This window comes from Arabidopsis lyrata (assembly GCF_000004255.2).
Source record: "Arabidopsis lyrata subsp. lyrata unplaced genomic scaffold ARALYscaffold_7, whole genome shotgun sequence".
Taxonomy (NCBI): domain Eukaryota; kingdom Viridiplantae; phylum Streptophyta; class Magnoliopsida; order Brassicales; family Brassicaceae; genus Arabidopsis; species Arabidopsis lyrata.
In genome coordinates this window covers 8,725,204-8,746,450 of record NW_003302549.1, presented here as the reverse complement: position 1 = coordinate 8,746,450, position 21,247 = coordinate 8,725,204, and the positions used below count along the sequence as shown (strand labels likewise).

Genomic DNA, 21,247 nt, shown 5'->3' with positions numbered 1-21,247 from the left:
GAAGATTCGTATGAATCGGATGATGAAAAGCGAAGAAGACGGAGAAAAAAGAAGGATCCGCTCTATAAATGCTACCTTGAAGGAGATCCTACAGTAGGTCCACTTGGTGAAGACAACTACGACTTCATAGTCGAGTATCAACAAAGAAGGAGGACGCAAACCAGCAACTCATGATGATAAGAATGGATTTTCCTCCACCAAAGGACTTTGTCAAGGACAATATTGTGCATACACCAAAAATTGTCCCAAACAACATCAACTCCGCTGGACCCGACGAATTAAGCCAAGCAGAGAAGGTTCTCAACTGGCAAACAGAAAACGCCTTTGTTCAGAATCAATTACTGTCATCCATTAGCCACAAGGTTGATCAAATGTCGGAGAACAACAATAGAAGATTCAACAGTCTGCAAGGAGCTATATCAGAGATTCAACAGAAACTCAGCAACTTGCACCAAGAAATGATGGCTATGGCGAAACAAATGAAGGTTAATACATCTCAGTTCAGAAGTAAAGAAGCTGAACAAACCAATCTTAAATATCAACTCAAAGATCTTCAAAGAAGCCTAGAAAGTCTAGTCCAGAATCAGAGGCGAGTTAATCTGTATAATCCTTTTGACTACATGTCATCTGGATTACCCACATATCAAGAATCATATTCTCCAGGATTTCTGTCTGGATATCAAGATCCAAAACCAAAACAGCTTGTACCTGGATTCTTATCCTCGGATGAAGCCTTTACATCTCGGTTTGGTACAACTTCAATCAGCAATTACAAAACAAAGGTGGCAAGAACTAAACCAAGGCGTCAAAAGGATTCTGAGTTTCCCATCAATCCATCCAAGAAGCCAAGCTTCACATCTTCATCAAGCCATGAGTCCGCTCAAGATGAAAAGAAAGAGGATGTTGCAAAAGAAGAAGAAATTGCGATGATCGAGTTTTCGATGTCTAGTTTACTAGACAATCTCGTAAAAACATCTGATGATGAAAGACAAGAATTGCAAGTTCAATCAAAAGAGCAGCAGTCGCTACCAATTGTTACAATGACTCACATCTCAGCTCTTTCAGATTCAACCTCTTACGTCGATGAATCAGAAACAGATAAATCTCTTCCAAATCAGTTTGCAATCGGAGATGAGTCACATATTCCAAAAGAAGAGCCGATCTATGAAGAAATTTCAAGTGACGAAGAGATGAGCTATGAAGCTCAAGGCGTACCAAAGAAACAATTTGCATCAAAGATAATGGTGTTCACATTCGATGACATTCCTTTTGAAAAATGGAATAGTCGTCTCGATGAGTTTCATGCGTGGATGACCTCCGAAGCAATCACTTCCCCAACAGAAGTGGTGATACAACAATTCACATCAAGACTGTCAGGCGCATTAAAAGAATGGTGGAATTCGCTTGGAGAATATCGGCAGCAGCAGGTGTATCAGACAACGATACCTCTACTTCTTGGAGAAATACATAGAGAATTCGTTGGCACCCCAAATCATTTGAAAGAACAACTACAAGAAGAATTCTACACAGCGAAGTGTTGTTCATTGAAGAAGAGAGATTTAGCAAAGCATTTCGAGCGGCAAACTCGAAGGTATTATGCTCTCAATGGTCTAAACAATCCAAGCCTGAAGCAAGTCTATCTCTCATCCATCGACGACTACCTAAGTCAACAAACAAAGCTGTATATCAGAGATCAAGGGCAGACAATCGAAGAAATCTCGATTGGACAGATACAGCAGCAGGTGTTCAGAACTCTTGACAAGCTTTGCAAGCAAAAAGAATTTTGGTCAGAATTCATGGACAAGTCAAAGCATCTTTCGAAGATATGTGCTCGCCCAGATCTAAACATCAAATGTTCGAAAAAGAAAAAATGTTCATGTAAAGATCGACGAAAAGATCGAAGAGAATCCAAGAAATCATTCTTGAAGTCGAAATATTTCAACAAGATCAAACGCAAGCGGTTCTTTAGGAAAAAAAAAAGCTTCGAGAAAACTTCAAGATGTTTTCTATGCAGAATGACGGGGCATTTTGCAAAAGACTGTCCAAACAAGTCTAAAAAGAAGAAGCAGTATCTCATTCATTCGATATCCAAGATAGCTCCAGATCTTGACATTGATAACCACGATCTCGAGTCAATACTATCTTACGATAGTGACGATAATGATGCTATATGCAGTTATTCAGATTATGACGAATCTTCGGAATCCTCATCCGAAGATGAAAAGGACGACGATTGTTGTTTCAAGATTACCCAGATGCCTCAGGAAGATGAACTGCAGATACCACATCTACCAGTAACCATCTTCGATCCTTCCAAAAGAGAAAAGCCAGTGCACACAATCGCATTCTTCGACACAGGAGCTCATACAACAATCATAAATCCAAAGATTCTCTCACGAGCCATGTGGATGCCTCATCAACAAGATTTCAGAGTCGCGAATGCTGGATCCCTGACGGTTAAGCTAAAATCAAAACCAATCACGATAGAGCTTTTCCCAGGATGTCAAGTTACTAAGGAAGTACTAGGTTCATCTGCACCTGGTAAAGACTTAATCCTTGGCTGGGATACTTATTCGGTACTGAAGAAGAAGTTCGGCATTTCTCTCGAACCAAGAGGTGTGAGATGGAAAAATCTCTACAAAGCTTTTACCACGATGCATCGCCTGTTCTCAATCGAAGACTCAGCATCTGCAGAATTCAACAAAATTGAAGAAGAATTAAAGATGACATCATGTGCTGATTCACACACGGAGTTCCTTCAGAAGTGTAATCATCCGCTATGGCTAAACTCAAGCTTCTTCGTATCCTTACCATTCAAAGAAGATGTACACACAACACCAACAAAAGCAAGCCATGCAGGAATGCCTCCAACACTGTTGCAGAAGGCAAATGAGGAATGCAATCAATTGATGGATCAAGGTATCATCTCAAGAACAAACTCTCCATGGGCATGCAAAGCGTTCTACGTTAATAATCGTGCAGAACAGGCAAGAGGAAAACTCAGATTAGTTATCGACTACAAGCCGTTGAACCAATATCTGCAAGACGTCAAGTTTCCACTGCCAAATAAAAGAGCGCTTCTCCAACATCTCCAAGGTGCAAAAATATTTTCAAAGTTTGATCTAAAGTCAGGATTTTGGCAACTCGGTGTTCATCCTGAAGAAAGATACAAAACTGCGTTTTGTCTTCCAAATAGACACCTTCAATGGAATGTCTTACCCTTTGGTCTCAAGACGGCGCCATCGCTATTTCAACAAGCAATGTTACGTATATTCGAGCCATTGTTACACACAGCTCTTATATACATTGATGACATACTCATCTTCTCGAAGAATGAAGAAGAGCATATTCAGGCGCTACAACAGTTTCAAGACATCATCAAGAAAAACGGAATCATGCTATCAGCCAGAAAGATGATAATAGCCCAGCCCAACATTGATTTTCTTGGCATGCATATCAAAGAAGGAAGTTTCACACCACAGGCCCATTTAGCTACAGAACTTCTAGATTTTCCTGATGAAAATCTCACAAGGCGACAAATTCAACAATTTCTTGGAGTAATCAATTATGTGGGAGACTTCATTCCACACCTTTCCAGAATGACAAGACCTCTACAGAAGATGTTGTCGAAAAATCCTCCTTTGTGGGCATCACGACAAACTGAAGCTATCAAAAGTCTAAAAGCAGAAGTGCAAAAGCTACCTCCTTTAAAGATTCCCTCCTCAGGCATGCGTATTCTACAGACAGACGCTAGCGATAAGTATTGGGGAGCAATACTGTTTGAAGGGATGGATGGAAAAAGACAAATCTGTGGATACAAGAGTGGTCGTTTCAAAGATTCAGAGCAACATTATCACTCAACGTTCAAGGAGATTTTAGCGGTCAAAAAGGCTATCGAGAGGATCGAAAATTCAAATATGCCAGAAGAAGTCCTCTGTTTCCTCTGGTATCTCTGTGCAGTCTACATTGTAGGAATTGCTTTCGACATCCAATGGCTATACCATTACGTCAACACTGTTCAAGACAAAAAGGACAGCTTCTCAACGTTCCTAAGGTGGTTTTCACCATTGACTGTCTGGAGTGGAAAACTACGAAGATCCGCAAATGCAACAAATCTAACATTCAAGAAGCTGAAGAAAGGTGGACTCAACCCATTCTTCAATCCACATTCAATCTACTTCTTTCATCGTCCCGTTAAGGTCAACCGCAAAACAAGCAAAATCCTCGCTCTCCCAACTCTCATTCATCACGGTGATTTTTCAAGAGGAGTTCGTCCAGATTTCAACCTTCAAGACAACGAAGCATACGAGAACTTTCAAACTCATGCGTTTCACCTCAACAATGCAAGACAAACATTCCCCATTCCGTTCATACCTAACTGGGTTTATTATCCAGTCGACTATCAGATGCAACTTGATGAAGATTTACAGTATCACATGATGAAGTTCAACAAAGGAAGACCAAGCAGTCCAAAAGAAGATAAACAAGAGACAACTCCCCAGATGACTTCTCAAGATTACTGTGCCGATTACTTCAAAGACGCTCAATCCCCAGATGATGAAGTAAACGTTGAAGAAATCGAAAAGAAGTTCAAATTCTACATAAATGTTCAACCAGGAGAAGATGCACGAATGATCGAGAACTCGTATGAATGTCCAGGTGATCATTATGGATGCTGCGAAGAACATATGCTGGAGTTCGAAATGGATCATTAAGCGGTATGTTAAATATAAAATATAATATGATATGTTTAAAATCATGTAAAATAAATAATGATGTAAGCGATGATGTAATCGCTGATGTAATGATTATGTAAGCAATGATGTAAGCGATGATGTATCGCTGAGGTAAGCGCTTATGTCAGCGCCTTAAAAACCTCCTATAAATAAGTGTGTACCCCTTGTAAGATTCCATAACTTGAAATATCATAAAATTTCATAATAGCTTTCTCTCTCTAAAATGTTTCTCTAACTTCTCTCTAAGTTTTCCAGACTTCCTACTTTCTTCATAAACCTTGTTTCTTTCTATTCTAAACACAGTCGCGATTCTATATTGTTCTCTTAAGGTTAGCATAAGTGGTCCGTCAATACGACGGTCGAACACGGCAGTCAATAGTACTCGCCGGGGTTTCACAGTTCCTAATAGTGGGTTGAGCAACACAGAGGCAAGAGGCCCGAATCGCTCCCTTTACCTGGAATATGAACCCTTGCTTGTAAACACGACTGTCGTCTAGACTTAGTCAACACGACCCTCCGTTCGTGCTAGCTTTAAGATTATGGTACAAAAAAAAAAGTCGCATCATTTTTATGGATTCATTGACAAAGAAATATCATAGAATTATTATTCACGTGAAGATCACGTGGATCATTCTCTTCGACTCAACGAAAGAATAAAGTTTTCCCTTACAAACAAAGTAACGTGTAACTAAACCTCAAAAATATGTTCCACAATAAATAACTAAAACTCAATAATTCAGCTAAATTCGAACCGTAGCATAGCATGTGATACTGATACTACGACAGTCACGTCACATTTTCATATATGAGGAACTATATACCTAGTTGAAAAGTTGGTACAGTAAATTAGGTTTCTAATGAATTTAATTTGAACTCATCATTTCGATTTTTTGGTAAATAAAAATACATTATATCAGATTTACGACCTTTTTTCTTTTGTCGATATATATATATGGAACGTTTCTAATTCAAGTTTGTGTTACATCTCACTCTAATGGACGCATATATAAAAATCAGTTACATATTACAATTTTTTTTTTTCATTTTTTATGTCACGCTCGTTCTTATCTCAAAGTTTATTTCGTTATTATAAAGTTTCAAGTTCTAAATAATTTTGTTCTCGACAAAGTAAAGTTTGTCATTATCTCTAATCACTTCAATACTGTCAATCTCAGCTCCATCTTCATTCGTCACCATCGTCTCATCACTTCCATCAAACCCATACTTCTCTCCTGTTTTATGCACATGCACACAAACCGAAACCGGTTAGCTCAATAAACCAAAACCAATCATAACCGGTTTTTACTTTTAAGACCAGAACCTAAACCGTAGTTTGGTGTTTGAACTCTAGTCAGTACTTGTGTAATTTGTATCTTTACCTGCAATTTTCTTGAGGTCATCAAGTGAAGGAGGAAGAAGAATAAGTTTCCCAGCTTCATTACAACCTCTTTCTCTCCTCTCCAATGGATGGCCTCTGTATATACTCACTCTTCCTCGTTCTTCTTCTTCTTCCACAACTCTTAGCTTCTCCAATGGTGTGAACTCATCATGTGTATTCACACCAACTACATCTGCACCGTTCATCGCCAGCAGATTCACCATGTCCATTTGATCCTCTGCCAAAGCGACCTGCAACGCGGTGACGCCCTGGTGGTCCTCTGTGTCAACATTAAGCCCCTGTTTTAAAAGAGCCTTCATTACTTCTACATTGTTCTGTTTCACTGCTTCACATAGAAGATCTCCAGCTATGTGAGGGTCAGATATAGCAGCGAAATGATAAAGGATTCTGAATATCGCGTAATGCTTCGATGAGATTGCTTCCCATAGAGCAGTGTTACCATTCACATCTGCAAGATTATGATAAAATCTTGTGGTTAAAAGTCAAAACATAGATGTAAGAACATAAAACATAACACTTCTTGAGTATTATGTGTTTACCTCTTATGTGGATGTTGCAACCGTGCTTTAGGAGTACTAAAACACAATCTTCATACCCTCTTGAGGCTGCTATATGCTGAAACATGAAAATAAAACGATGAATTAATGACTATAATGATGATCATGAGTAAGGGTTTGAAATGGTTTTTGCTGAAAGCAAAACGTTACCAATGGAGTTTTTCCTTTAGAATCTGTAATGTCAGGGCTTAACTTAGCCTTAAGAAGCTCATCAAGAAGAGCTGCATTGCCTGTGGTCATAACAGCGATGAGATTTGAGGCAATGTTCAGTGGAACAAAACCGTTGTTTTCGCCATTTTGTTGTGTTCTTAGATCACCAATGTCTAAATCACTCAGCTTTTTGTGATGCTGCAGGAAGTTCTTAAGCATTGTAGCATTGTCTTGTTGTTTAATCTGCATTGTCTCAATAAGGAAAGATGTTTTGAGTCGGAGAAGCTGTGAGAGAGACTTAGTTTGAAAAGTGTAACTCTGAGGTCTGCAACAAAGTGCTGCAACTTCTCCAAATATGTCTCCACAACGTAGAGTGCCTAAAACAGACTCTCTCTCCATCTCTGAGTCGATGATCTCAACTTCTCCTGATACAATTATGTAAACATCATCGGGCGCTTCGTTCTGCATAATGACATCCTCTCTTGGTGGTATATACTCAGCCTTCATTTTTGAAACCTAATCACCAAAACCTCTGTTTAGAAAACTTATCCAACAAGCCAAAACTCAACCAATCATGTCACCACTCACCATAAGAAGAAGTATTTCTCTTGAGACGCCTTTGAAGAGGTAAACTTTTTCAACAGATGGAAGAAAAAGATGTTGACAAATGCTTTTGTAGATAGATTTTGGGAGCTGGTCAATAAGATGTTGCTGGTTTAAGCTCTCTGCTTTAAACCTTAAACACATGTAAGCCAATATCTGGTCTTTTAATCTAGGAGGCAATCTGTTTCTGTTAACAAAGTTTGACGCTGCTTCAATGCTATTCCTCTGCACCACCACAACAACAAGATCTTTCTTAAGCAACAATACAAAGAGAACCGAACAAATTTTTGTATAGAGCTTTGAGACTCACAAATTCCATGGTACGACGAGTCCCTTCCACAACCAAATTAGTCATGTTACCAATAAGGTAAGCAGTGAGGCCAAGATTGAATAACATGTAGACTGTTATGAATACCATCTCAATAGTGTTGCTTGCATGGAGATCTCCATATCCCACAGTGGTCATTGTTGTGATAGACCAATATATAGCCGCAATGTATCTGATGGAAAGACTTGTCTCAGTGAAATTTGGGATCGCGTCAGTCCATGTTTTTCCTTCGTGTGGATATCTGTCTGCTATTAGGTAATAGCTGCATCCAGCACAATGCACTAGAAACAATGTCACCTGTGAAAATACTCAAACCTCATCATGTTGTGCAACTACAAAGATATGTGATCTTGTTCCTTCACTTATAAGTTATTTACTCACGGATAGAAGTCGAAGGCAGCGAATCCAGAAATAGCTGTATCTTATGTCCTTCTCTAGTCTGAAACAATTCGAATCATAGGATCATCTTGTTACTTTCTCAAAAACGTTTGATCAGAGATATGGCATGGAGGCATAGGGAATTAGATTACCTGGTGAAGAGGTGTTTGACGCGTCGAAGTCGCCAAAATCGAAGCAATCCCAAGAGATTACAAGTGAGATTCAACTTGGATGTGCCAGTGATTAAGTATCCAATTGCGTCAAATGGTATAGTTGATGCAACATCCATCAAGAACCATGTTGAAAGGTACCTTTAATGAGATATTAAAATAGCATTTAGAGAAAACTAACACATTTTATTAAAAAGCTTTCTTTTCACCAAATATTATAAGTGGAATCTTTCTGTGCTTTCCATAAACAGAAATTTATCTAACTGATTAAGAAAATAAAAGAATCACATGGTGTGGGCTCAAGATTCACCTAAACCTTGTCTTCTTCCACTTAGAAAAAGATATCAGATCAATTCAAAAAGGTGAAACTGAGATCATGAACAACAAATATACTGACCTCACTGCAATCTGTTTAGGTTCACGGACAAGAAGCTGTGTTCTTTGGTCTATGTAAGCAACGAAAAACGTCAAGACAATGTCAACCGCGAAGAACAAGTCTACGATGTTGTCCGCGATACAAAGATTCCTCTTTGGTGATGAATTCAGAAATGCAACTTCAAAGGGATAAACCCACGCAGAGTATGCTACTAAAAGCACCATATAAAATTCCCAGCACCTGAACCAACCACACATAGTCACCAGTTAACTTGTTTACGTTATCTTTAAAGATAAACAAGACAAAGATATATTCTAGTTAATGCATTATCACTAATTCAAGCATCCTTTTATGTCACTGCATTTTCAGGTACCCTATGGTGCTCTGTTTCATAAAGAAAATCACTATGGATGGTACCTGTATCTTGAGTCCATGGGTGAGATGATCCAGCCACTAGACCTGATGTGATTCTGGTTATAGCTTGCAACACCAAGTGGAGGAAGAATAAGTTTTGACAGATTGTTCAAGCTGAGAGAGGAAGCATCATACTCTTCTTCTCTCCCTTTTCCTCGATGCTGATGAAGACGCCGAAGCTTCATGTCTGAGGATAAGTTGCAGTGAGATGCTGCATACTTGAGCTCCATTATATTTCTCCTGAACAAAGAAAAGTTAGCACTAAGAACAAGAAAGAGAGAGAGGTTTTAGTAGATGATATAATAATTGCAATGAAGAAGGAGTTTGTGGTTTGTATGATGCAAACCGTACGTGGTGGTGGTGGTCCTATTTGTTAAGATTGAAGTGAAATTGGGTAAGCTTTTGTGGGGAACACAAGTTTTAATTTTGGAGGGATCCAACACAATCAATAAGGAAAAAGAAAATTGATTGATTTATGTTTTGGCGATAAGGTAATGAAGTGTGAAAGATGTGGCCCCCAAAAGATAGAGAGAGGTAAGGTTGAGTAAGAGAAGTATATGCCAAACGTGGCAATTAGTAGCCTTAAGGGTCCCAATGTAAACTCTCCATTAACAACTTTAAACTCTATTGAGAAGGAGATTAAGAGAACATGCTAATGCTTTGTTTCCACATACTAAGAGAATGTTGTGTACACTTATTAACATTTGACTAGCGGGAATGTGAAGCAGAAGAAAATGAGAGATAAAGGAATTAGATTCTAAACCGGGACCATTTTATAGGCGAAAAGAAAGGCGAAATATTTCCTTATACGTGTAGTCATCTTCGGTATAGTATTCATCTAGATTGATCATATATTCTTGATTTAGCTTTTGAAGCAATCAAATGGTTAGCTTTAAGAAAAAAGACAGGGGCAAAGAGGAATGACATTGTAACTAACCGACCTGTTTGTCTTCTGTTATAGGAGAAATGTCTTTAAAATCCCATAAAGAATCACACTGCCTACTTTGCTCCTTCACCATGTTGTTGCCTAAGTGCTTCTTCCAAGATACTTTACTGAAATCTTTTACAAATTGAGGACAGAACCAAAGCTTAATGGTGGTCAAACCAAATTTGTCTGAACAATTGTAAAGTAATAAGAGCAACAGCCATTGGTAAGCAAATTTACTTCGGTCAATACTACAGAAACAGAACCCTAAAATTTGGAAGTCTATTCGAAGATATAAACCCTAACCTGAAAATAAACTTGAAGAATCCCTAAATGTAGTCAGATTGACGTCTACGACGATCGGAAACAGAGCTATGGAGTGGGACACGTGGAAGACTGACGTTCAATGGCGGGTTTCTGTTTTTCAAAAGCGCAAAGAAGATGAAAAGGAATCAAGGAACAGAGAAACAGACCGAACCAGGAAAAGTTTGCTATCCGATCCTTTTATTTCTAACTATCTTTAATTTGCCCCCGATTCTTATTGAAGATCTTAAAAGACCTTTTATTAAGGGAATCTTGGAGCAAAAAAAAACCAGTTTTTTGAATATTATAAAAATCCGATTTTGATGGAGATAATGTTTTATAATCTGGATTATCCCAAAGAATCGAAATTTCAGAACAGTGAGATAATAAGAGAGATGTTGAATGGGAAAATTCCCAAAAAAAACTCAAACTAATTTTTATTTGGACGTTTAATACCCAATTCTTTTTGATTGGAATAAAAATACATCATCTAATTTTTTGTGGTCTTAAAATACCTTGTATATAAACTATTGGTGGAATCGTACCTGCAAGTTAACAGCCGTTAACGGGCGTAACGGAATTATTTAACGGTGTTAAATTTTGAACTCATATATTTTAATTGCTATATGCAACCTGTTTTTACCGTTTTTCGGAAATAATGTTATGGCTTATTGGTAACGTGTGGCTTCGAGGTCCCAAAGGACTCGGGTTCGAGACTGAGTTAATGCGAGTGTTTTTTTTTTTTTTTTTTGGTCATGTTACTCTAACCCTAGCCGCCGGGGAATTGGTTTCAGAATTCCGGCGACAGTTCTCGGCTATTGGGGATAATTATAACCGTGTCTGGGTAATAAAATCCGATAACGCAGTCTCCGAGCAAGAAGACACGATCTTCCTCCTTCGAGATCGGGAAATCGTTCTTCAAGACGAAGCTTTGCTTCAAATTCAAGACGAATCTTGTCTCTACTCCGCGAGCTCTTGCCACTTTTCTCAAAGCACAGAGGAGCTCCGTCATCCACCACCGTCTAATCGGCATGAGACAGCGACAAAGGCATCAAATAATTGGTGGTCGGCGGCTAGGGTTAGAAAAAAAAAAAAAAAAAAAAAAAACTTGTGTCTACTCGGTGTCGAACTCGAATCTTAATGGGAATTTGGAACCAGACGTTACCAACAGGACACACATCATTTTCGTAAATTAATGAAAGCAGCTTGGATATATCGATTAAAATATATGAGATCAAAATTTAACACCGTTAAATAATTCTGTTACGCCCGTTAGTGACTGTTAAGTTACGGGTACGATTTCACCAATAGTTTATATATAAGGTATTTTAAGACCACAAAAAATTAGATGATGTATTTTTATTCCAATAAAAAAGAATTGGGTATTAAACGTCCAAATAAAAATTAGTTTGGGTTTTTTTCGGGAATTTTCCCGATGTTGAATCCTATATAATTCAAACTTTAGTAAACAACACATTTTATCTTTAAAATATTGAGCATGCCGGTACGCGTGACACATGTTATATTTTATTTGTTATGGACATATAGTGATAATGCTTGAATATTTGTGTCAATTATAGGCGAGGTGGATCACATCGTGGAGACTCATAACTAGAAATTAATACGTTTCAAGTAGTGAAGAGTAAATGTGTTTGATTGATTGAGCCTCTCCCCTCTCTATCTCAAGTGCTATAAATTAAGAAACCCTCTTTTGCTAACAAAATCACAAAGAGAGATCAGCAATGAGGAGCTTGAAGTTGAGAACAGTTTTTGTTGCTGCAATAGTCGTTTGTCTCTCTATCCTCTTCCTATCTCCCACTGGTACGTAAAATCAAGATCTCTAACTACATAGATATTCGCATGTTTTGTAAATATGTGTGTTGTACTTGTATGGACAGAAGTGGAGGGAAGCTGTGACTTCCCATTTGGTGCGTGTACCCCTTTCCGTGATTGCAAGGAGAGTTGCATCAAGTTCAAAACGAGGGCTGGACAGACTTTTTTTGATGGCAAGTGCCGTCCGAGGGATAGACCAAGTGTGTGGACGGCTTGCTTCTGCTGCTATTATGATAGTATCGGTGCTCAATAAGAAAGCATGCGATTCCAAAAGATAGAAGCGACATCACTCTCTTGTACTTTGCTTTTGTTTCGCGTTGATTAAGTTTCGAATAAAGGTTGGTTTTTTTTGTGACAATTCGTGAACAACAGAGGGTTGATAACTCAAGCTGCTACAACATACACGACATCCAAAAATGTTCCACTGTAAAGAAAATTATAATGTGAACACCAAAACTGAAAACTGTAAACTTGTCTTTCAAAGTTATAAACCTCCCAAGGAAGAGAGAAACCATTACAACACATGGGTGGTGCATAAAACAGCAAAAACTAGAGGGCAAAAGCAAAATCATTCTTACATGTTTTTGTCAACAGAGTTTATTCAAAATACTTCTTAGTCTTGGAACCTTACAACATACCATAGGTTGTATGTATCCTCTTCTACTTCTCCCCTGTTTTCACCATCATATACACATTATGGTATACACACTAGTAAAAGGAATCAAGCCTGTGTGGTTTCTCCTGCTGCTGCAGCACCATTTGTCTTCACACGCTTCTCCTTGTAGTCTTTCACAGCTGCCTTGATAGCGTCCTCCGCCAACATACTGCAATGGAGCTTGACTGGTGGGAGAGAAAGATGCTTTGCGATTTCACTGGCAAAATAAATCACAGAAAGAAAAGCGCACATTCAAATTAGTTCTTCAAATATTGAGAAACTCCATGACAGAAATCACAAAGTTTACTTAGTCTCAGATAAAGAAGTCTGGTAAACCTTATGTACCAATACTAACCAGTGACCATTAGAAACCAAGTCCAGAGACTGAATTCCTCAAACAAACTAACAGCCATGAAATACAGTAACTGGTATGTCAACAAACAACGAGTGAATGTACTACATTAAACAACTCACTTATGCTAATAACTGCAAAGCATGAATATGAACACAGAGCATACGAACCAGTAACCAACATATACCAATAGACAAAGCCCAGTGACTGAGTTCCTCAAAACAAAATAACAAGTATGAAATAGAGCAACTGCTATGCAAACAATCAAAACCAAACAGTCAACACTAGTTTGCGCAACGCAACAACTCACAGCAGATTATGTTAATATTTGCAAAACATGAACACAAGACATCCTTATCCTGGGAGGAAGTATGAATGCCAGATTATGAAAGAGACAAACAAACAGTACTTACGTGTTCTTGATGGTCAGGACATCATCCATAGCTTTGCCTTTCACCCATTCAGTGGCTGAAAAAACATAAATCAATCAACATTAGATATGACAGAGAGAAGATAGCTCAAGTTGCACCCACATAGAAGATAAGCCAGAAACTGGACCAGGACAATATGACAAAAGGGAAAAATCGTTCACAATGACTTTTACAAATTCACTATAAAAACGTTTCATTTCACAAAATCTGACCAATTCATACCCTAATTTGGTATTTACGGCACCAACCCCAAAATCTGGACATGAACACATCAATTTGAAACCTAATTCCTCAATTTGAGTAAGAACTAATCAAAACCCCCTAATTTCTCTAATTCAATCCTCAATCGAACAAAATATGAAACGAGTCAACACAAAACGAATTAGAGGGTAAACATACCGACGGATGAAGAAGCGATGGCGGAACCACAACCAAAAGTCTTAAAGCGAGCATCAACGATTTGACCGGTCTTCTCATCGACCTTGATTTGAAGCTTCATCACATCGCCACAAGCAGGAGCTCCTACGAGTCCCGTACCAACGTTGGGATCATTCTTATCGAAAGACCCGACGTTGCGGGGGTTATCGTAGTGGTCGATGACGTTCTCATGGTAGGATCGGAAGATACCAACAGACCACGGCGTTGATTGACGTGACGTAAGCCCTAGAGCCTTCTTCGCAGCTTGCTTGAGCATCATCGAGTTTTTTAGGGTTTCGAAGAAATACTTTTGCTTCGCGGATTTTGGAATGAGAAATGAATGAGATCGGACTTTTTCTTTAAGGGTTGTGAGAAGAAGGCGGTTTGGTTCAGACAGAGAGATAAACTTGGGGACACGTGGACGGTTTAGATCGTTCTAAGATATTTCTTTTTATTTTATACTATATTTTTCCTTTTATTAGCTAACTTTCTGTGCGGGACCTCATTGATTTTGATAGAAGAGATTGGAACCCCCTGTTACTTGATGAGCATTTCTTTCCCGAAGACATTATCAAAATTAAAAAAAGAAAACCAGTGGTGGATCTTGATGATTTCTTTGTGTGGAAACATAACAAGAATGGCGATTATTCAGTAAAATCGGGTTATTGCCTGGCTGGTGAGATTTTTAGAGAAGATATAAATTCCCAAGCAGCTTTACAACCTTCGATTAATCCTCTAAAAGCTCAAGTCTGGAAGTTAACTACCGACCCAATAAGTTTTCATGTGGAAGGCCTTAAGTGGTGCTTTAGGTGTCACATATCAGCTATTACACAGAGGCATGAAACTGGATGGTAGATGTCAGGTGTGTGGGAAGGATGGTGAAAGTATCAACCATGTATTGTTTGAATGTCATGTTGCTAGACAAATCTGGGCTTTGTCGGATTATCCCTCACCTGAAGCTGGTTTTGACAAAGGTGCGGTTTTCTCTAATATTCATCATTTGCTTATTAACAGAGACAACAAGACTTGGCCTCACCATTTAAGAAAGAGCTTCCCATGGATTTTATGGAGAATTTGGAAAAATAGGAATCTTTTGTTCTTTGAAGGGAAAAGATTTGATGCAAGCCAATCAGTGGCAAAGATTCGTGAGGATGTTGGAGACTGGTTTTTGGCGCAGAGATTGGAAAGGACTGGTTCTCCGATTACTGTAGGACAGGTGGTTCCTCTGACTGCTTCATTTGTTTCTTCTGTTGAGGTTCATGATCTGCATGAGCCTTTACCTATTTGGAAACCACCCCTCAGATCTTGGCTGAAGTGTAATATAGGGGTATCTTGGTCGAATAGGAACAACTTGGCAGGGAGTGCTTGGGTGTTACGAGATGAAGAAGGGAAGGTTTTGTTACATAGCTGTAGATCCTTTACAAATGTAAACCATAAGGATCAAGCGGTTTTTTTGAGTGTTCTGTGGGCAATGGAAAGTATGATTAGTCATCGATGTTCCAAGGTTAACTTTGCTCTACAAGATGTTACTTTGGTGAGTATTATTTTGAGACCGATTGCCTGGCCTTCTTTCAGGTATGAGTCCTCAGAGTTACTTCGTTGCTTGGAAAAGTTTTTGGAGTGGAGTGTTGGTGTAGAGCTTCCACTAGCTAATAGAGGAGCATTTCTCTTGGCTCAGAGTGTCACTAATGATTGCAGACTAAATTCCTTTGTTGCATCAAGTCATCCAACTTGGTTGTTTGGACTGTTTGAAAGTGAGAGAATTTCTTCCTCTGTTTAAGCTTTTTGTGATGTTTAGATTAGGCTGTTCTTTGTGTAGCCTCTTTATTTTGTATTGGCCATGTTCATATAAATGGCTTAGTATTTACTGGGGATGCGTCTCTTTCCTTCTCTGTTGTTTCAGAAGTTGGGGTTGTTCTTGTAACTTTTATCCTTTCAATATATTTTATCCAGATGACAAAAAAAAAGCTAACTTGAGACGCTAACCTAGTAACCTGAGAATTTGATAAGTTGACTTTTTATTTTTTCAATGATATTTTTGATAGCCTTCAAATGTCAAATTGATGTATGTTCTTATAATTTCACTTGATTAACTTCTATTTAGAAAATTTGAGTAAGCAAATATATGTTAGTGAAGTTGTAACATCACCAGTCGCAGCGATAGTAAAACGAACAACATATAGTAAGATTGTACTTGGTAGAGTGAACTAGTGCTAATAGCGTTCATTGGCTCGTTTGGTTCCAATCTGAGATCGCTCATGGATTATTTGAAGAGCCGCTCCCACATGACATAGAGGGGTCTGTGATCGAGGGCATTGGGACTTACGCCGTTGACAGCTCAGTCCATGGGCCTCCAGTGAAAGGCTTCCGCTTCTTTGGATCTTTGTTTTGCAGTCTTTACAATTTTTATATCCATTTTCGTCTTTTGTAGCTCACTTGTATCACTTTATCTAACACCGTTTTCTTCACGGCATACGTTGAGTCGATAGATTGATTGTTTTTGCTTTTATGTTTCTATCTTTTTTTGCCATGGGACCAAGTCTGTAAGTTTAAAATCCATGATCGTGAACCTAAACATTTTCATTTTTATAAATATTAACATTTTTAGTAAAAAAAAAAGTAAAAAAATATAGTAAGATTTTATCGACACTAATCGTTGGTTGCGGGTTGAAGTTGCTAGCGACAGGCAAGTGTACATATAAAATAAAATAATGTTACATGTTTGATTGAGCTCTCTCCCAACTAAACTATTGCTATATATATTAAAACCTCGCCTTTCGGCTAAATAAGTCAACCAGAAAGAGAGAAAGAAACAAATTATAAACAAATAAGCGACGAACTAAGACCAAGCACATAGGTGATATTACTTGAGTATCAGTAGCCCAATAATTATTTTTTAATGGACCAAAACATCTATTTGGGCTTGATACGTATCAATGATATCTTTGATACTGAGTATCAGGTGATGTGGCAGCATAATATTGGTCACCGAAAACGCGTTTTGGCAGAAAAAAAAAAAATTCATTTCTTTCTCTCTTCTCTTCTTACTGCGATTCGCGAGAAAACCTCTCCTTTCGTTCTCTTCTACAATCCGCCATGGGTAGGTATCCGAGCTCTCTCTTTCTCTCTTCATCGCTCTATGTTTCTTCTTTCTCTCTCGATTTCTAGATTTTGCGCTTACTGCTTTTGTTAGTCGATCGGATCTTTTCTTCTATTTTGGTTGAATCTCTTCGGCTTACTTTGTACCTTCGATTATGAAGCTGATGGATTCTTTGCTATGGTAGTTAATCTTAAATCGGAAGGAGGATATCAGCTTTTGGATTAGAAATCGGATTAGGGTTTAGCTGATTTGTTGGTTTTAATTGGCTTGTGTAGAAGTGACCTAGACATTTCTCTTGGGAATTCGTGTGAATTTAACTCTCGGGTAGTGAGGGATTGTGTATTTAGTAGAATTCTTTGCTAAATTTCTCATGTTGTTGGTATGTTTCGATTTGCTTCTCCCACGTGTGCTTTTCTGCTGCTTATGAATGATGATTTTGATTTTAGTGGTAAATTTTCGTTCTCTAGGCAAAATTAGTTCGTGGACTGACTTGGATTCTGAAGATGAGGTCTTGCGGATGGATTCAGAAACTACATTGAAGCAAGAAGTAGCTTGGGCTACTCACCTCTCCTTACATGTGCTTGTTAATCTATGGATTTAACTCACCTGGTTGTCTCTTTGTTTTCTTTGCTGCAAACTGATATGTTCTTGCAGTTTTAGATTGCTATGGTTTGAGGAGAAATTCTCTTGTTAATGTCTGTTATATTAATATCTTGCAGGCATGTCTTCTCCCCACTCTAGTTTATCTAACTTTGCTGGTAAATCCACAATTGGAGGACAGATTCTTTATCTTAGCGGTCAGGTGGATGACAACCTTATGACATCTCTTGCCTCCGTCATATAGCTCGACTTGTTTTTGAGCTTTGAAATGGTACGTATACTGCCTTTAATTTCAACCTCACTTCTATTTTTTTTATTCATTGATCTTTTTGTTATTATGATGATCACAATTCCAAAGTCTACTTATTTGTTTATGCATTTTCTTCAAAATTCTCCTAAAATAAAAGTTGTTAGAAATCGTTGTTTCACGGCCATGGTTTTGTGGCCCTCTCTGGTAACTATCATCTACAAATCCGATCTACTAACCAAAAAAACTCAAATGGTTTGCTCAAAATTTTGTACATCGTGTGAAAATGCAGGATCTTGGGTGATATCTTCATGGGACTATATCACACTGTGTTCGATTACGGGAAAGCAAGAGTTGGATTCGCCAAAACTGCTTAAACATGATCACTTCTTTAATACCCTTTTTTATATGATGTTTGTGAATGTGTATTTAGACAAAATCTTAAAATGGTTTGTAATAACTTAAACAGAATGCTATCCTAGAATGGTATCATCTTAATACAGATTTTTATTTGGTTTCAGAGCTGTTTGTTTTGCTTTAACTTACAGAGTACTAAGATTATATTGAGTCCAGGGATTGAGTTCTCTCACGATCAATGTATTTCACTAATCACTTAGCCTTTGCCAAAGCCAGTGTCATTGACCTCGCTCGCATGGTCAGGAAAATTCCCATGAAAAAACAAAAGAAGAATGTTGAGATTGCGAACAAGTTTAAATTGAGTAACAACAAGATGAATGTAAGCATTTTAATGCTGTTTTGAATTTTACATTGGATTGTAATATTACATTTTGTGATCTTATGTTTTTATAAATTTATTTTTCGATTTTGTAAAAAAAAAATTTTTATTTAATGATACCAATACCAGTCTCACCACTGGAAACAAATTTATTATCAGTATCATAAAAAGTCTCAAATAATAAACAAACATTAAAATTAATACTAAAAAATTGTTAATGATACTTGATAAGTATCAACTATGTGCATGCTCTAAGAGATCAGCAGGGAGCTTAAGGTTGAGCACAGTTGGATCTATTGCAGTAGTCGTTTGCCTCTCCATCCTCCTCATATCTCTTACAGGTACGTAAAAAAAGAAAAAGAAAATCTTTGATCCCAAGATCTAAAATAAATACATGTTAATGAAATGTTGTCTCTTCGTATGGATCTGACAGAAGTGGATGGGTGGGGAAAGTGTGATTACCGAAAGGGTTTATGTAATACTTCGGCCACGAGCTCCACTTGCGATGAACCATGCAAGGTATTGGACAGCAAGTATCATGGAGGCGAATGTTTAAACGTTGGTGGTGGTCAAGGGATATGTTGGTGCTGCCGTGATTATGATGCAAAGAGTGGTGCTGAAAAGGATAGCATGTGATTGCAAAATGATAGAAAACGATGTCACTTTGAGTGTGTGTGTTTTGCGATTTTTATGTTTATGAGTGTTTACCTTCTACTTTGTTGTACCAAGCCTGTTTTGTTTCTGTTTGTATTGCGTTAAAACATTAAGTTCCTAATGTTTTTTTTTTTTGTGCGAAAAGTTCCTTATCATCACTAAGAAGTAAACCTACAACAACACTATATATTGAACACTAATTTTGTCTCACTTAACACGACAACAGAGAGACATATTTTGACGAAGTTCAAGGATTCAAGAGAGGGCTTCCTTCTTTGATAAGCACAAAGACGCTTCCACCGTCTCCTCTAGAGATCCGAATGTCTTTGTCTAAATAAGTTGTGAGTAGCCAAGACTGCGCATTGTCCCCTGGCAAAGAGAATTTCAATGGTGGTTGGCTCGATATGGTTCTAGCCACAGACGAGGCTGTGTCTTGCACCGAGGTAAGTAACCCTCTGATCGGGTTAAGATCAATCTTTTGACCAAGAACCTCTACATATTCCGGTATCTCAATAGAATCCGTTAACTGAGGAGTCCCGATTACGCCTTGCTCAAACTTAATCTGCAAGAAAATGAAATCCAAAACATTACTCAATCGTTTCAACATGTTGATATCAGATCTTGGTTTGATGGATGATGGTTCATTTAATTACCTGGACGCGTTTAGGGCTTCGGATTTCGAACTTAGCGTTGGTGCTAATCGAGTTTGTACCTAAAGGACCAGCGAAACGAACAGAGTTCTGGACTGTGAAGTTTTCTGAATCAATGGTCTGTGAGATCTCATCTACTTTTACTAATGGCACGATCCCTCGTGAAAGCAATGGGAACAAATTCACGAACGATGTGTAGCTGCAAAAGAGGTTTCACCAAATCAAGAGCAGCACTCGATTGCAATTGAAAGAAGTTCATCGTTTCATTTGAATCCAGAATCCAAAATTACTCCTAAAACTAACAAATCCTCCAGGAGAAAGTTTTCACCGGAAAAAAACTTACGCGAGGATCCATTTGCCGTTGAGAAGGAAGAGAGCTTCCGTCGGAGCTGGAGTAGGGTTCTTTGACTCGAGCTGTGTGATTAGATCTCCGATTTCAGCTCTGGTCTCGCTCGATGCGCTCAATCCTCGATCTGTTCCGTACAACGAATCCGCAAGCGATCTCTTTAGCCGCTCTGTCTCCTCCACAGCTTCAATGGCTTCCTCCGCCGCCAATAGAGCTGATCCTCTCTCCCCCGCCGCATCTGTGGCTCGGACTCTAAAATCCGCACGGGAAACACCGATTCTTCTGGTGGAGAACACCGGACGGTGAATAATTGAGCTCATCGGTACCAGAATCGGAGGCTTGGAGAAAGATTTAGAGTTCCGTGTGATTGAAACTCTGGTTTTGCAAGGAAATTGGGTGAACAATTGTACCGTCGCCATTTTTTTTTCTTCGACTCAACAAATTTCGAAAGCTAGTGAACAAGAAAAGACTTGTAGTAATTTATAGACATTCTAACTGAAATGGTAAATTACGTAAATGGTTTTGCCACGTGAAGGCTAAGATCAACGGCTGAGAATCAACATTCTAAGCGTCGCGTCGTCAGATGGTGTGAGGCGAGCATTGATTTGGTTATTGTCTTTTGGCTAGAAGATAATCCAAAATTTAATTCAATTTTTTTCTTACTAATTTTATAATGTCGTAAAGGATTATTTAAGTAACAATTAATACAAACAATGGATAAGTGATAATAGAAAAGTAAACATTTCGTTGTGTCAACAGAAGAAATAAACATTTTATAGATAGACGATAAATCTTTTCTTGTGTGTGAATTATTGGACTTACAATTTTTTTTTTCTTTGCTCTCTCATCATAAAAAAATTGTGTAGGAATTTGCTTCTTTTATTACC

General features: G+C 38.2%; 5 protein-coding genes and 1 long non-coding RNA gene across 6 annotated transcripts; 3 read left to right on the top strand and 3 right to left on the bottom strand.

Moving 5' to 3' along the window:
* Window positions 1-5,720: 5,720 nt before the first annotated feature.
* Window positions 5,721-9,480, bottom strand: LOC9305905 (potassium channel AKT2/3). Its single transcript, XM_021017620.1, has 11 exons — window positions 9,463-9,480; window positions 9,115-9,351; window positions 8,719-8,937; window positions 8,304-8,462; window positions 8,155-8,212; window positions 7,756-8,070; window positions 7,431-7,670; window positions 6,843-7,358; window positions 6,675-6,750; window positions 6,116-6,583; window positions 5,721-5,968 (listed from the first exon to the last, which is right to left on the bottom strand). The coding sequence occupies exons 2-11, from the start codon at window positions 9,339-9,341 to the stop codon at window positions 5,841-5,843; spliced, it is 2,406 nt and encodes an 801-aa protein (XP_020873279.1). The 5' UTR covers window positions 9,342-9,351; window positions 9,463-9,480; the 3' UTR covers window positions 5,721-5,840.
* Window positions 9,481-11,902: 2,422 nt separating this feature from the next.
* Window positions 11,903-12,527, top strand: LOC9303855 (defensin-like protein 100). The gene is made up of 2 exons (XM_002869787.2): window positions 11,903-12,160; window positions 12,238-12,527. The coding sequence occupies exons 1-2, from the start codon at window positions 12,082-12,084 to the stop codon at window positions 12,423-12,425; spliced, it is 267 nt and encodes an 88-aa protein (XP_002869833.1). The 5' UTR covers window positions 11,903-12,081; the 3' UTR covers window positions 12,426-12,527.
* A 62-nt stretch (window positions 12,528-12,589) lies between these two features.
* Window positions 12,590-14,478, bottom strand: LOC9305904 (iron-sulfur cluster assembly protein 1). Its single transcript, XM_002867736.2, has 3 exons — window positions 14,010-14,478; window positions 13,593-13,647; window positions 12,590-13,044 (listed from the first exon to the last, which is right to left on the bottom strand). The coding sequence occupies exons 1-3, from the start codon at window positions 14,305-14,307 to the stop codon at window positions 12,894-12,896; spliced, it is 504 nt and encodes a 167-aa protein (XP_002867782.1). The 5' UTR covers window positions 14,308-14,478; the 3' UTR covers window positions 12,590-12,893.
* A 2,563-nt stretch (window positions 14,479-17,041) lies between these two features.
* On the top strand, window positions 17,042-18,435 carry LOC9305903. The gene is made up of 3 exons (XR_002330470.1): window positions 17,042-17,127; window positions 17,847-18,181; window positions 18,267-18,435. It is a non-coding gene; the product is annotated as an uncharacterized LOC9305903 (long non-coding RNA).
* A 134-nt stretch (window positions 18,436-18,569) lies between these two features.
* LOC9303854 (defensin-like protein 95) lies at window positions 18,570-19,481 on the top strand. Its single transcript, XM_002869785.2, has 3 exons — window positions 18,570-18,710; window positions 18,967-19,051; window positions 19,144-19,481. Exons 1-3 carry the CDS (start codon window positions 18,570-18,572, stop codon window positions 19,344-19,346), a joined length of 429 nt encoding a protein of 142 aa, XP_002869831.2. The 3' UTR covers window positions 19,347-19,481.
* Window positions 19,482-19,487: 6 nt separating this feature from the next.
* On the bottom strand, window positions 19,488-20,846 carry LOC9303853 (probable plastid-lipid-associated protein 2, chloroplastic). Its single transcript, XM_002867735.2, has 3 exons — window positions 20,358-20,846; window positions 20,018-20,213; window positions 19,488-19,926 (listed from the first exon to the last, which is right to left on the bottom strand). Exons 1-3 carry the CDS (start codon window positions 20,777-20,779, stop codon window positions 19,612-19,614), a joined length of 933 nt encoding a protein of 310 aa, XP_002867781.1. The 5' UTR covers window positions 20,780-20,846; the 3' UTR covers window positions 19,488-19,611.
* Between the last annotated feature and the right edge of the window lie 401 nt (window positions 20,847-21,247).